The sequence below is a fragment of the Engraulis encrasicolus genome, chromosome 19, assembly GCF_034702125.1.
Source record: "Engraulis encrasicolus isolate BLACKSEA-1 chromosome 19, IST_EnEncr_1.0, whole genome shotgun sequence".
Classification (NCBI taxonomy): Eukaryota; Metazoa; Chordata; class Actinopteri; order Clupeiformes; family Engraulidae; genus Engraulis; species Engraulis encrasicolus.
In genome coordinates, this window is record NC_085875.1 from 2957783 (window position 1) to 2970877 (window position 13095).

At 43.4% G+C, this 13095-nt stretch overlaps 2 protein-coding genes across 2 annotated transcripts in view; both read right to left on the reverse strand.

Moving 5' to 3' along the window:
- Positions 1-384: 384 nt before the first annotated feature.
- LOC134435159 (NACHT, LRR and PYD domains-containing protein 3-like) overlaps positions 385-13095 on the reverse strand; it is a 24790-nt gene continuing 12079 nt past the window's right edge. Inside the window, exons 3-8 of the mRNA XM_063184011.1 lie at positions 4732-4854; positions 4111-4230; positions 2098-4020; positions 1285-1458; positions 755-928; positions 385-474 (exon numbers count right to left, since the gene is read on the reverse strand). Coding sequence (XP_063040081.1) covers positions 468-474; positions 755-928; positions 1285-1458; positions 2098-4020; positions 4111-4230; positions 4732-4854 — 2521 coding nt within the window. The 3' untranslated portion in view covers positions 385-467. The remainder of the gene's footprint in view (positions 475-754; positions 929-1284; positions 1459-2097; positions 4021-4110; positions 4231-4731; positions 4855-13095) is intronic.
- LOC134435107 (NACHT, LRR and PYD domains-containing protein 3-like) overlaps positions 11666-13095 on the reverse strand; it is an 11031-nt gene continuing 9601 nt past the window's right edge. The window contains exon 6 of the mRNA XM_063183939.1: positions 11666-12077. Within this exon, the coding sequence (XP_063040009.1) occupies positions 12065-12077 (13 nt within the window). The 3' untranslated portion in view covers positions 11666-12064. The remainder of the gene's footprint in view (positions 12078-13095) is intronic.

Consider the following 13095-nt stretch of genomic DNA (forward strand, 5'->3'; position numbering starts at 1 on the left):
CTAGTTGAACTTCCATTTGGCTGGTAAGAAGAAATATCTACTAACTAAACTGGCTGGTGGTGGAAAAGATCATTTAGAGCCCCGGCTGTGACTCTACAGAAAAAAGTCAAAACATGATTCAGAAGCTTTTGGCACTCAATGTGTTAACAGAGCAAACAAATATGAATAATAATAATTATTATAATAGCAATAATAATAACAGAGTAAACAAAGTTCTTTAAGGCTGTTCAATATGTACACAGTACTGCAACTACAGTTGAGGAATGAACTACGTATGTGTGCATGTATGTAATTGGATTTATGAAATTGCATTTATGTCTCACCCGTGCTGTGTGTGTGTGTGTGTGTGTGTGTGTGTGTGTGTGTGTGTGTGTGTGTGTGTGTGTGTGTGTGTGTGTGTGTGTGTGTGTGTGTGTGTGTGTGTGTGTGTGTGTGTGTCATATCAGGGCTCTCGTCCTCACTGCTGCTCACCACCTGCAAGATTGAGGAGAAGATTAGATGATGTCATATACGACTCAAACACACACACACACACACACACACACACACACACACACACACACACACACACACACACACACACACACACACACACACACACACAAACAAACACACACACACACACACACACACACACACACACACACACACACACACACACACACACACAAACACACACACACACACACACACACACACACACACACACACACACACACACACACACACAGGGACTTACAGATGTTTTACTCACTCTAGTGTCTCCAGTCTACAGTGGGGGTCTTCTTTCAGAGCAGAGAGCTGCTCAACATCTGAGGCACTCAGGCCATTACCTAACAGGTACAACTCTTTGATACATGAGGAGTGTGAGGACAGGACAGAGGCCAGAAGAGAACAACTCTTCACTGTCAGCATACAGCTCTGCAGCCTGAAACACACACACACACACACACACACACACACACACACACACACACACACACACACACACACACACACACACACACACACACACACACACACACACACACACACACACACACACACACACACAGGAGAAGTGTGAGGTTAGAACAGAGTCCAGTTACTAACTGCTACTCTCTGTCAGCTTACAGCTATACAGCCTGGAAAGCACACGCAAACACGCACGCACACACACACACACACACACACACACACACACACACACACACACACACACACACACACACACACACACACGCAAACACGCACGCACACACACACAGTGCCCAAAAAAGTCAGCCTACATGAAATTATGCTTACATCAGTGTTTCCAATCTGCAGTGTTGATGTTGAAGTCCAGAACATAGAATTTCCACTCCAGAGTCATGCAGATCATTGGAACTCAGGTCCAGATAGGTGAGACGTGAGGAGTGTGAGGAGAGGACAGAGACCAGATGGGAACAACTCTTCTCTGTCAGTTTACAGCACTGCAGCCTGGAACACACACACAAACAGACACACACACACCTTCTGTATACAGTATGCTGCCTGTGTGTGTGTGTGTGTGTGTGTGTGTGTGTGTGTGTGTGTGTGTGTGTGTGTGTGTGTGTGTGTGTGTGTGTGTGTGTGTGTGTGTGTGTGTGTGTGTGTGTGTGTGTGTGTGTGTGTGTAAACCAAGAGAGGACTTTGGCCAGGCAGTGCTGTGTGTGTGTAAGGGAGTATTTTCACCCGTGATGGGTAGTGAAGGAGGCAGAGAGGAGAGTATGCTGCCTGTGTGTGTGTGTGTGTGTGTGTGTGTGTGTGTGTGTGTGTGTGTGTGTGTGTGTGTGTGTGTGTGTGTGTGTGTGTGTGTGTGTGTGTGTGTGTGTGTGTGTGTGTTTTTTTGCATTCTAAAAATCACACCTCAAAGCACAAACACACACACACAAACTGGAGGACCGTCACAGCAGATGCCATCTATCTAGTATAAAAACACAGAATAATAGGCACACACACACACACACACACACACACACACACACACACACACACACACACACACACACACACACACACACACACACACACACACACACACACACACACACAATCACTACCAGAATTGTATAGACAGTAACACAGGGCGTAACTTACCATGCACTTATGGATGTTGTGACCACTGGCACCAGTTTCTGAAGAACATCATCAGGGCTGAGGAAATCAGTCTGATCTTTCTCTGGTGTATCTATGTATTTCTGCAGGTCAAACCCATCCAGTTGCTCTTCTGACATTGTGAGTGTAAATTTCACTGTCTCCCACTTTCCTGGTAAGAGCATCTCTACATACAGCTTTCCTCCCTGTCTGTCAATACGCTCCACTACAGCATGCTGACTCAACTCATTCAGGCAGTAGAAGAAGTTAATCTCTCTGTCTGAACTAGACCTTGTCTCACCTCTGATCTTGTCTTTGATACACTGGACTGTCTGTACTGAGCTCTGTATTTGGCTGCTGGTCTTTGGAAGTAGGTGTTTTAGGAGGTTCTGATTGGACTCCAGTGAGAGGCCTAGCAGAAAGCGGAGGAAAAGGTCCAGGTGTCCATTCCGACTTTGTGAGGCCAGATGCACTGCAGTCTTGTGCAGGTCATGAAGTGTTGCAGCTCTGAACAGAGCAGAGAGCTGAGAGGTTTGCTGTTGGTCAGACATGTTTTTCTCTCCATTGCTGAAGCACAGAAATACATAAAACGCTGCTAGGAACTCCTGGATGCTCAGGTGAACAAAGCTGAACACCTTTGCCTGGTAAACATTCTTCTCCTCTCTGAAGATCTGAGTACACACTCCTGAGTACACTGATGCTTCTGTGACATCAATGCTAGCCTCTCTCAGGTCTTCCTCATAGAATATTAGATTGCCTTTCTCCAGCTGCTGAAATGCCAGTTTCCCCAGTTTGAAAATGATCTCTTCTTCTGTCTCTTTTCTCTCTGTATACTTGCCCCTTTTAATGCTGATCAGAATGATGAGAAAGTGGCTGTACATTTGAGTCATAGTCCTTGGCATTTCAGCTTTGTCTGATTCTTCTGGTGTTGTCTCTGCAACAATGGCTGCAATCCAGCAGAAGATTGGAATGTGGCACATGATGTAGAGGCTCCTGGATGACTTCAGGTGTCTGATGACTCTGTTGGCCAGATTCTCATCACTGATTCTCTTCCCAAAGTACTCCTCTTTCTGTGGATCATTGAATCCACATATTTCTGTCACCTGGTCCACACACATATGGGGGATCTGACCAGCTGCTGCTGGTCTGGTGGTGATCCAGAGGAGAGCAGAGGGAAGCAGATTCCGCTGGATGAGGTTTGTCAGCAACATATCGACTGAGACCTGTTCTGTCACATCACAACACTTTGAGCTGTGTCTGAACTGCATAGGAAGTCGACACTCATCCAGACCATCAAAGATGAACATTACTCTGTGCTCTGAGCTGAGTATTTCTTCTGCTTTTATCTTAGGGTAGAAGTGCTGGATAAGACCCACCAGACTGAATTTCTTCTCCTTCATCAGGTTCAGCTCCCGGAAAAGAAAAGGAAATATGAAGTGCACATCCTGATTGGCTTTCCCTTCAGCCCAGTCCAGAATGAACTTCTGCACAAAGACTGTTTTTCCAATGCCGGCCACCCCCTTAGTCAGTACAGATCTGACGGGGTTGGCTTGTCCAGATCCAGTTTTAAAGAGGTCTATGCATTTGATTGGTCTGCCTGGATCTTCTTCTTTCCAGGATGCCACCACTTTTTCTCTGGCCTCACGTTCCCACCATCCTCCCTCTGCAATGTATATAGCTCTGTTGATCTTGTTCACTTCTGCTAAAATCTCTTCTCTCCGGGATGCCCTCTCTATCTGTCTGACCTCATGTTCATTATTGACCCCTCCCCACCATCCTCCCTTTATTATGTGGAGATCTATGTAGACCTTGTTCAATTCTGTGCTGTTACCATGCTCTATGCTGCCCTCAATCAGACACTGGAACCTCTTCTGCAGATGAGACTTGTGGATCTGCTGCATTTCCTGCACTTGATCAAGTTGCTGTCTGACAGTAAAAAAAAAAACAGGAATTGATATCAACTAGAATCATGAGGAATTATATGGTGATCAATCAAATCTAATGACATGCACACACCTCTGATCATAAAGCTGGCTTTGTCCTGAAAGCCAGACTTCTGGTTGACTGGGCTGCTGTTTCGTCAAGGGTTCACAATGGCTCACTGTAGCAGAGTGGGACCTCTTATGCTGGTTAGACCTGTGCGCACGCACACACACATACACACACACACACACACACACACACACACACACACACACACACACACACACACACACACACACACACACACACACACACACACACACAGAGTAATGTAATGTAATGTAGAGGACTACTACTTATGTCCTCGATTGTCAGCCGCTTTGAAAAAAAGTGTCTGACAAATGCAATCTAATGTAATAAAATGGTCTATACTTATCAATCCTCGATAGTAGGTGTGTGTGTGTGTGTGTGTGTGTGTGTGTGTGTGTGTGTGTGTGTGTGTGTGTGTGTGTGTGTGTGAGTGTGTGTGAGTGAGTGAGTGAGTGAGTGAGTGAGTGAGTGAGTGAGTGAGTGAGTGAGTGAGAGAGAGAGAGAGAGGAGGGAGAGAGAGAAAGAGAGAGAGAGAGAGAGAGAGAGAGGAGAGAGAGAGAGAGAGAGAGAGAGTGAGAGAGAGAGAGAGAGAGAGAGAGAGAAAGAGAGGAGTGCTTCTCTTACTGTTGAGGTGACGAGTCGCTTCCTTTAAAGTTAATAATGTTATCCATGGACTGGTCACTCTTCATAGACACACAGGTGGGTGCAGGAGAGGGTGGTCTCCTCTTAGACACAGACTCCTCCATCCTAGACTAAAAGAGAGGGATGAGTGTGTGCGTGTTTGCATGTGTGTGTGTGTGTGTGTGTGTGTCCTTAAGACACTTAAGTATCCTTAAGACACTCAGTGCGCAGTTTCTTTTAGTTTTGTGTAAACTCCTATGAAATTTGGCTTGTGCTATGATAAATGTCTATCTGTCAATCCAAATAAAGAAGTAAACTGTGTGTGTGTGTGTGTGTGTGTGTGTGTGTGTGTGTGTGTGTGTGTGTGTGTGTGTGTGTGTGTGTTTTTTTTTTTATTAATATGTGTATGCTGGGTATTTCTAGTTTTGATCCGCATGGTGCAGGCCTTGGTGTGGAGTCTTTAAACTCCTCCCAGACTGGCATCATGCAATTGCATATTTATTTCAGGCCAGTGCTGTGTTGAAATGTGATGCCTTTACAAGTAAAGTCGTGCTCTGCAACGCTGCAGGAAAGCACTTTTGTTACGTGACCAGGTTTGCATAGTTTTCCTGATGTGTCCACGAATTTCTGTTGCCGCTGTGAATTTCTGCTGCTAAACGTGAAAATGCGCTTCTGTGCCCTGACCAAAACCATTCCTAACCCTAACCTGTCAGTAAAGTACAGTTTCTGCCACTTTACATGTGTAGAGAACAGTGAAACAAGCAATGGAACTGGCAAAATTGTAGCGAAATTGTACCCTCACCAAATCCATGCCTAAACATAACCTGTCACAGGGCGTCGTGGAGCTCAAGCTAACATGCAAAGTCTTGATGCACAAATGCGATAGAAGGTTCAAGTCGACATGTTATCGTAACGTTTTGGTATGAAGCCATTTTGCTCATTGACTGTAAATAACTAGGTTTTCCTACTCTCCTCCACTACAAATTACTATGCTTATGAATGTGATCTTACTGTCATGATACTTTAATGGCAAGATATCACATTCAGTGAATTTCCTGAGTGTCATGAGTCTAGGTTTATGGGTGTGCACACCAGAGATTCTCAGATGTCAAACAGCAGATAGATTAGATCCAATTAGAACATCACAGTGTCTGCCTGATTAACACCAGATTAAATTAGAACATCACTGTGTTTGCCCGATTAACACCAGATTAAATTAGAAGCAGCATATAGTTTGCCTGGTTAACACCAGATTAAATTAGAACCATCCTAGATTAACACCAGACGATGTCACTAGTGAGTAAATCTGGAGGCCACCTATGCAATTTCTTTTAGGATTAGGATTGGCCATGGAAATGTATTGGGCGCTACGCCTTATCATTTGTCATATCTGTAGCCAATCGCCAATCATGTCAGCTGTAGGCCTATTCAAGTAAACAGCAGGCTTCCATTTTTCAAGTCGTACGCATCATCGCCTTTCCACCCCTCCCCTCTCTCTTATTGGCTTCCTTGAAACTCAGACTGCACAAAGTGGCTGGATCACATTCACACATTAACCTATTACTGGCTACAGTCTGTGTGTGTGTGTGTTTGTACGGTATGATAGCAATAATAATAACAATAATAATAATAATAATAATAATAATAACAACAACAACAATAATAATACATCTTTTTTTAAGCGCCTTTCATAATACCCATGGTCACCGCTCTTGTATCCGATTCAAAGTTGATCAAACTGCTGATTCTCCGTAGTAATAGGCCAATTTTGGTTCAGACGACTTTTATTGTGGTGGCAGCTAATGCTAATAGCTAATGCTATAACAAGAGATACACAGATACTACAGCTATCAATGTCTCACACAGAGCATAACAGTGTGTGTGTGTGTGTGTGTGTGTGTGTGTGTGTGTGTGTGTGTGTGTGTGTGTGTGTGTGTGTGTGTGTGTGTGTTAATAGTATTAGTGGCAAAGAAATGAGATACTTACTCTGCGTTATTGTCGAGATAGCTCTGTCTTCGGAGATTACATAGACACTTCAGCCTCAGATGGGAAATCTTGAATGTGCGTGTGAGCCAAACCGGTTCATCAGGTTTTGTTTTTGTGTGTGTGTGTGGATGGGGGAGGAGTACCCATATGCATGCGCGGGCATGTGTGTGTGTGTGTGTGTGTGTATGTGTGTGAATGCGCATGTGTTTGTGTGTTATCTCCCAGATATGGTAGACCTATTCAAGCAATACAATAAAGGATAAAAGCAAAAATGATTGCTGGTAAAACAGCAATAACAGATTAACAGATATAGTATCAAATATTGCATCAGTGGGAGGCATCTGTAAAAAGTTTAGCTTTAACTTTGGATTTAAAAAATGGATGCAGTTTAAAAGTGGGTTCAGTTTTTGTGTGTAAGGGAAGTTGGTTCTACAGTCAGACTGCATTTCAGCTAAAGGCAGTGCCTCCCTGTTTAGTGTGAACGGTGGGTACAACCAGGGGCGTAGCAGCACATTTTGGGCCCTATGAACAATCAGCTCCAATGGAGCCCCCCATTGGACTGTGTGGGTGGGTCCCCTATACCAGTGTTTCTCAACAGGGGTGCGGCCCACTCAGGGGTGCCACGGAAACGTGGCTGATAAATAAATTATGTAATATAATACATATTTGTCTAAATTGATAAGTTAATGCTAGTCAGTGGAATCTTAGATCAAAGAAAGCTCCCGCACACTGTTCACATTTGCATGGTTTAATGCAACGTTTCGGTCTACTAGGAATTGCTTGAAGAAGGTCAGTAGACCGAAACGTTGCATTAAATCATGCAAATGTGAACAGTGTGCGGGAGCTTTCTTTGATCTAACGTTGGTGACTTTGGGGTTCCACTCCTACGCACCTGACCAAGGAGGTGTGCAAGAAAATCTTCACTCACTAATAGTCAGTGGAATCTGCCATTTATGCACAATAAAGTAAATATAGGTCGTCCCAGTCAGCTGCAACTTCGAACGTAGGTTGTGTGACGTCTCCAAATGTGTTACTTTTCTAAGCATGTGTGGTATTGGATTTGATGCCATGTTAAGGCTTGTGATTTGGGGTGCCTCGCCTTAAAGAAGGATGAGAAACACTGCCCTATACTCGTGAACGGTGTGACATTTTCCATGTGCGATACGCCCATTTGTGGGGGAAAACAGCCAATGCAAGTCAATTGGTGGTCATGGGGGAGAATAAAGATGTACCTGTACACTAGCGTTGTTCATGCGCAACATGCCGAAAACGTGTTGTGTTGCCAGCTGTGCAAATAATATGGCCAAACAGCCGTGGTTTAAGCATGGACTGTGTTCTTTTAGGGTAGCCGATGTAGCATGTAAGTTGATGAGACATTCAGTTTGATTTAAAGGGACGTAACGCTCATTTACGAGCAAAGTACCCGGATGGCCGTTCATGTTCCAGGTGACAGTCACACTTCACCCCCAGTGTTGCCAAGTCCACTTATTATAAGCGACCTTGGGCTTCTTTTTTTGAGCAGTCGCTTTTAAATTTGTTAAGTCGCGGGTTGCGTTTTTTTTGGGCTTGTTCTTTTCAGGGTTGGGCTTGCTGTTTTCTCCTGCTCTGCCGGTGATTTGAATGTGTTTGGACGTGTTTCTGAATGGCAACTCGTTTTTTCTCACTCATCCTTACAAGTGACCCTAATACAGCATTGGTAACTCTCACTTTCTGTGGTCACTTGTAGGGATTTTAGCTGCCACGCAGAACCCCGCAAAGAGCAAGGTCTTCCCTGACTAGGCACGCGACGCGACTGACGACCCACCCCTCCAGTCGCTTCTTTTGGGCTTGATTTCACGAGGCCTGTCAGTCGCTTCTTTTGGGCTTGTTTTTGGGACGTCAGTCGCTTCTTTTGGGCTTGTTTTTGGGACGTCAGTCGCTTATTTGTCGTAGAAAACCTGGCAACACTGTTCACCCCCCTGAACGACACCCCACGATTGGAACATCATTATACTTATCACGGATAGTAGAGGTGTGTCGCTCACGAACGAGCCGGTTCTTTTGAACGGCTCCCTGAAGTGAACGATGGGAATCGGATCACAGCTGGGGGAGCCACTCGACTGTTATTTCGTTCATTTTTCATTAACTTTAAGCACGTGACCTCGACCAGAGTAATTCAATTTGGGAAAAAACACAATTGTTTGCCTTAAAGAGTGGCAAAAAACGGTCTTTAGAAGCAGGAGAATAATCCGTTGTTTGGACAAAAATACCTTGAGGTGGAGTCAAAATATTACATTGTAAACACTGAATAAATAATCTTAAAAAGAGCCAAAAGAGACAGTTTTTTGAACGGCTCTTTGAAAGGAACGAGCCACTAAGTTCCGGATTCCGCTAAAGAGCCATAAATCCCATCTCTAACGGATAGCATTATTTGGTCTGACGTTGATGTTTTGGTTGCAATCCGTGGGCACAAAATGATATGATCCTCATACTAATTAATTAAGCGGGCTTGCGGAGCAAGGACCATGCAGAGCATGGCCCTTGCAGAGCAAGGCCCGTTTATAGTAATCTCTAAGTCCTGTTTGATTATTATTATCGTTCTTGTGCAGGGGGACAGTAAAAATAGAAAATGGATCTCCTCCTAGGCCTTTCGAGATAGAGACACCGTTCAAACACTAAAACGACCGGCCCGGCTTGGAGATCGTGTATACTAATAGGCTTTTCCGTGTCTCTTGTCGTTTTCCCGTTTTTGGCGATTTTGTGAAAGCCTGGGTCCCCATTGAAAATAGTGGTGGAACCTCCATGAACCAAAGTTCCGCCACTCTAGAGATTAGAGTGTAGGAGGCTTTTTCGGTCATAAAACATCAACACTTTCACCTAGAAGTTTAGTTGACGCGTTGTTAGCGAGCTCTATGGGATGTTTCCAAATTGTCAAAGTTTCATCTCCCAACTCCCAATACTTTTTAAATGGCAGGTTTGTAAAAAAAACAGACCTGGCTCTATGGAGAATCCCAGTCTTTCGAAAAGTGCATTTTTCAAGAGATCAGCGCATGTCCCACACGGAGGTCCATTTGTGCCTGAAAAATTTAACCTATAAACTTCATTCAAAGACTGTTAGAGAGATCACAAGCATGACTCCGATCTGTGAAAAGGACACGACTCCTTTTAGTTTTTTTACAACGATGTTGTTAAGACAAAAAACTCATTCTCATTTTCTCCCCAGTTTAGAGCTCAATACTAACTGTCTTTCAGTCAATCACAACAGGTGCAGCCAGTGAAGGGTTCCATTTCAACTGTCACTGTCTCAAGATTCTATTCTTAACGAGCAGGTGCGAGCAACCATTCTAGAAGTCTATTGTTCAGCTCTGCAATGCAATGTAATATAGTCTTGCTGGACTGTGCATGACAGCTAGCTGCTTGGCTTAGTGGTAATGCATGCTGCTGGGTTAGAGATATGGAGGTTGAGGGTTCGAAGCCCACCTGAAGCCGTGTTGATTTTCAAAATTATATCATATGCAGTGTTCCTTGGCCAACTTAAAATGCCATGTATGTCATTTATTATCAATGGCAAATGTGCTGGATTAGAGATATGGAGGTTGAGAGTTCGAATCCCACTTGAAGCGATGCTGATTTTCAAAATTATATCATATGCAGTGTTCCTTAGCCAAGTTAAAATACCATGTATGTCATTAAGTATCGATGGCAAATGTGCTGAATTACAGATATGGAGGTTGGGGGTTCGAACCCCAGTCAAAGCCATGTTGATTTTCAAAATTATATCATATGCAGCGTTCCTTGGCCGACTTAAAATGCCATGTATGTCATTTAGTATGGATGGCAAATGTGCTGAATTACAGATATGGAGGTTGGGGGTTCTAACCCCAGTCAAAGCCATGTTGATTTTCAAAATTATATCATATGCAGTGTTCCTTGGCCAACTTAAAATGCCATGTATGTCATTTAGTATGCATGGCAAATGTGCTGAATTACAGATATGGAGGTTGGAGGTTCGAACCCCAGTCGAAGCCATGTTGATTTTCAAAATGATATCATATGCAGTGTTCCTTAGCCGACTTAAAATACCATGTATGTCATTTAGTATATCCCCAAAACGCAGAGCTACAACACTTTCAAGATGGCTGAATCCAAGATGGCTGAATTGTTTGGCCCATAACTTCTGACTGGGTGGATGGAGTTTTTCCAAGATTTCTTTTAGCTTTGTTTTCTCAATAGTACTTTGTTTCATCTCTGCCCCAGAAGGCAAGCCCGCTTCCAGCATTTTCTGTGAGAATGCATTTCTAGTTGATTGCTTGCATTTGTTAGTAAGTTCACCGATATGAGAACATGTTCTGGGGCAACAGATAATGTGGAATTGTGTAGTTTAGAAGTAGGACTACTGAGAATTTAATTTAGATTCGGATTCACACTGACGGTACTAACAGAACATCAACAAATATACCATGTATAATGTTCAAAACGCGAGCCAAGCAAACATCAAATGCAATATTACATTTTGCCTCATAGTGGCGCGTGACCTTACTACAGCCCTTTGATGCGCGTAAAGGCAAACGCGCTTAAGTGGACGGGAGAATGCGCTTAGAGAAACTCCCTAATATTGCCCTGACCCCACCCAAAGTGCGCAATTCGTGAAATCCCGCGTAAACCCTGCTTAGTCACAGACTTAAGTAAGCACGGAGGCACTGTTGCGTGCTTTTTTTTTTACTTACCAATAACCAGTAACCAGTAACCAATACCCTGTGAAAAACTAAGTTGCTTTGGATAAAAGTGTTAATGGATAAAAGCATAAATGTTGAAATGCTCTCCAATGTCATGAGTACAAGATTACATGATATACATAAATAAATAAACAAATAAAACAACTAATGATGGGTCAAATATATTTTATTTGAGTACCAAATAAGCAATATTACAATGAACATCAAATACACGTACATTCATTATTGTGAGTTATTTAATCACTAATAGTGAACACATTGCTGACTAGATCTGACATAGATGGCAGACATATGTTAACATAGGCATCATGAATAATTCCATTAAAATGTTTCCATATTAATCATTACCATTCAGAATTTTAACATAGACATGATTTATAATAAGACGGGATATACAATACGGCAACACTGTACAAATGTGGTTGCTTTGTTAGAATCCCTCCACCTTCTTTGTGGTTTTATGATCATTAAACGCATTTAACACAAGGACACAACGACACAAATTATTTGACTTGATTTTGGTGGATATCCGCCTTTGCTTTGCTGTGGAATGAAGTAGTGTGTGTGTGAATGTGTGTGCATATGTGTGTGCTGGTGTCATCTCAGGGCTCCTCACTGCTACTCAGCAGCAAAAATTAGGATTTCCACCTGCAGGATGGAGAAGAAAATGAGATCATGTCATATACAGTACCACTATCAGGTAAGGCAAGGCAAACCGCACACCGATAAGCTCCCTTTTCATCCCTTTTTATTTTTGTGACGTTTCGGGCTACCTCAAGCTAACAGAATGGACTATCCATGTGGAGGATCCATGTTTTCGGTACTGAGCATGCGCACACATGCGCACACCCTCGCGGCGGTTTTTGTGGGTGATTGCCCATCGAATTGTGCTACCGCAGTTTACAAAATCGAGATGGCAGGAAGGATCATGCATCTGGCCTTTATATGATTGTCGTATTCCATTCAGTTTGTCCGGGCTCAACCCAACTGGTAGATGGCCATATTTCTGTGTTCAGTCGAATAAATATCTTGAAAGGAGAGAAGTCGTCAGCCTCCTTCCTACGCATCGCACAGCAGCACTCTGCTGAGCAAAACTCATCAAGCAGCATGAAATTGGCAGTAGACTACTGGTTTGGAAATTGCATAGACTCTCGTATTGGTTAAGTAGGCTAAGGCTGGTTTGGTACAATAATAAGAAATGCACTGGTGGGGATGTTTTGAAAATATGATAATAAATTGACAGACATCTGCCAAAACAAAGCTACAAGACGCTATCTGCTATCTGGGAATCTCTATATCGCGCGTGTTTATCCCCATAGCACATCATTTCATATGGCAATGTTACCTTGCGAGACAGGCCCATGTCGCATTGAAACCAAACCAACAGCAAATGGCAATTAATGCATTAAACAACCCATAGCCAGGCCCTGATCCCAAACACTTTCTCCAGTCTGAGTCCTGTATTTGCGCAAACTCAGCTCAGTCTCTTTCATATGGCACGTTTCTTAACTTGCTCAAATGAGAGGCTCACATTTTTTTCAGTGGTCAGCAGCCGCACGTTCTTATTAAACCCGAACGATTGCACACCCCTGTCCGTGAAATAAATAAAGTAATGGTTATTAAAACCTACGTGGACCATGGCCAATTGAAACGTCTTCCACGGAAA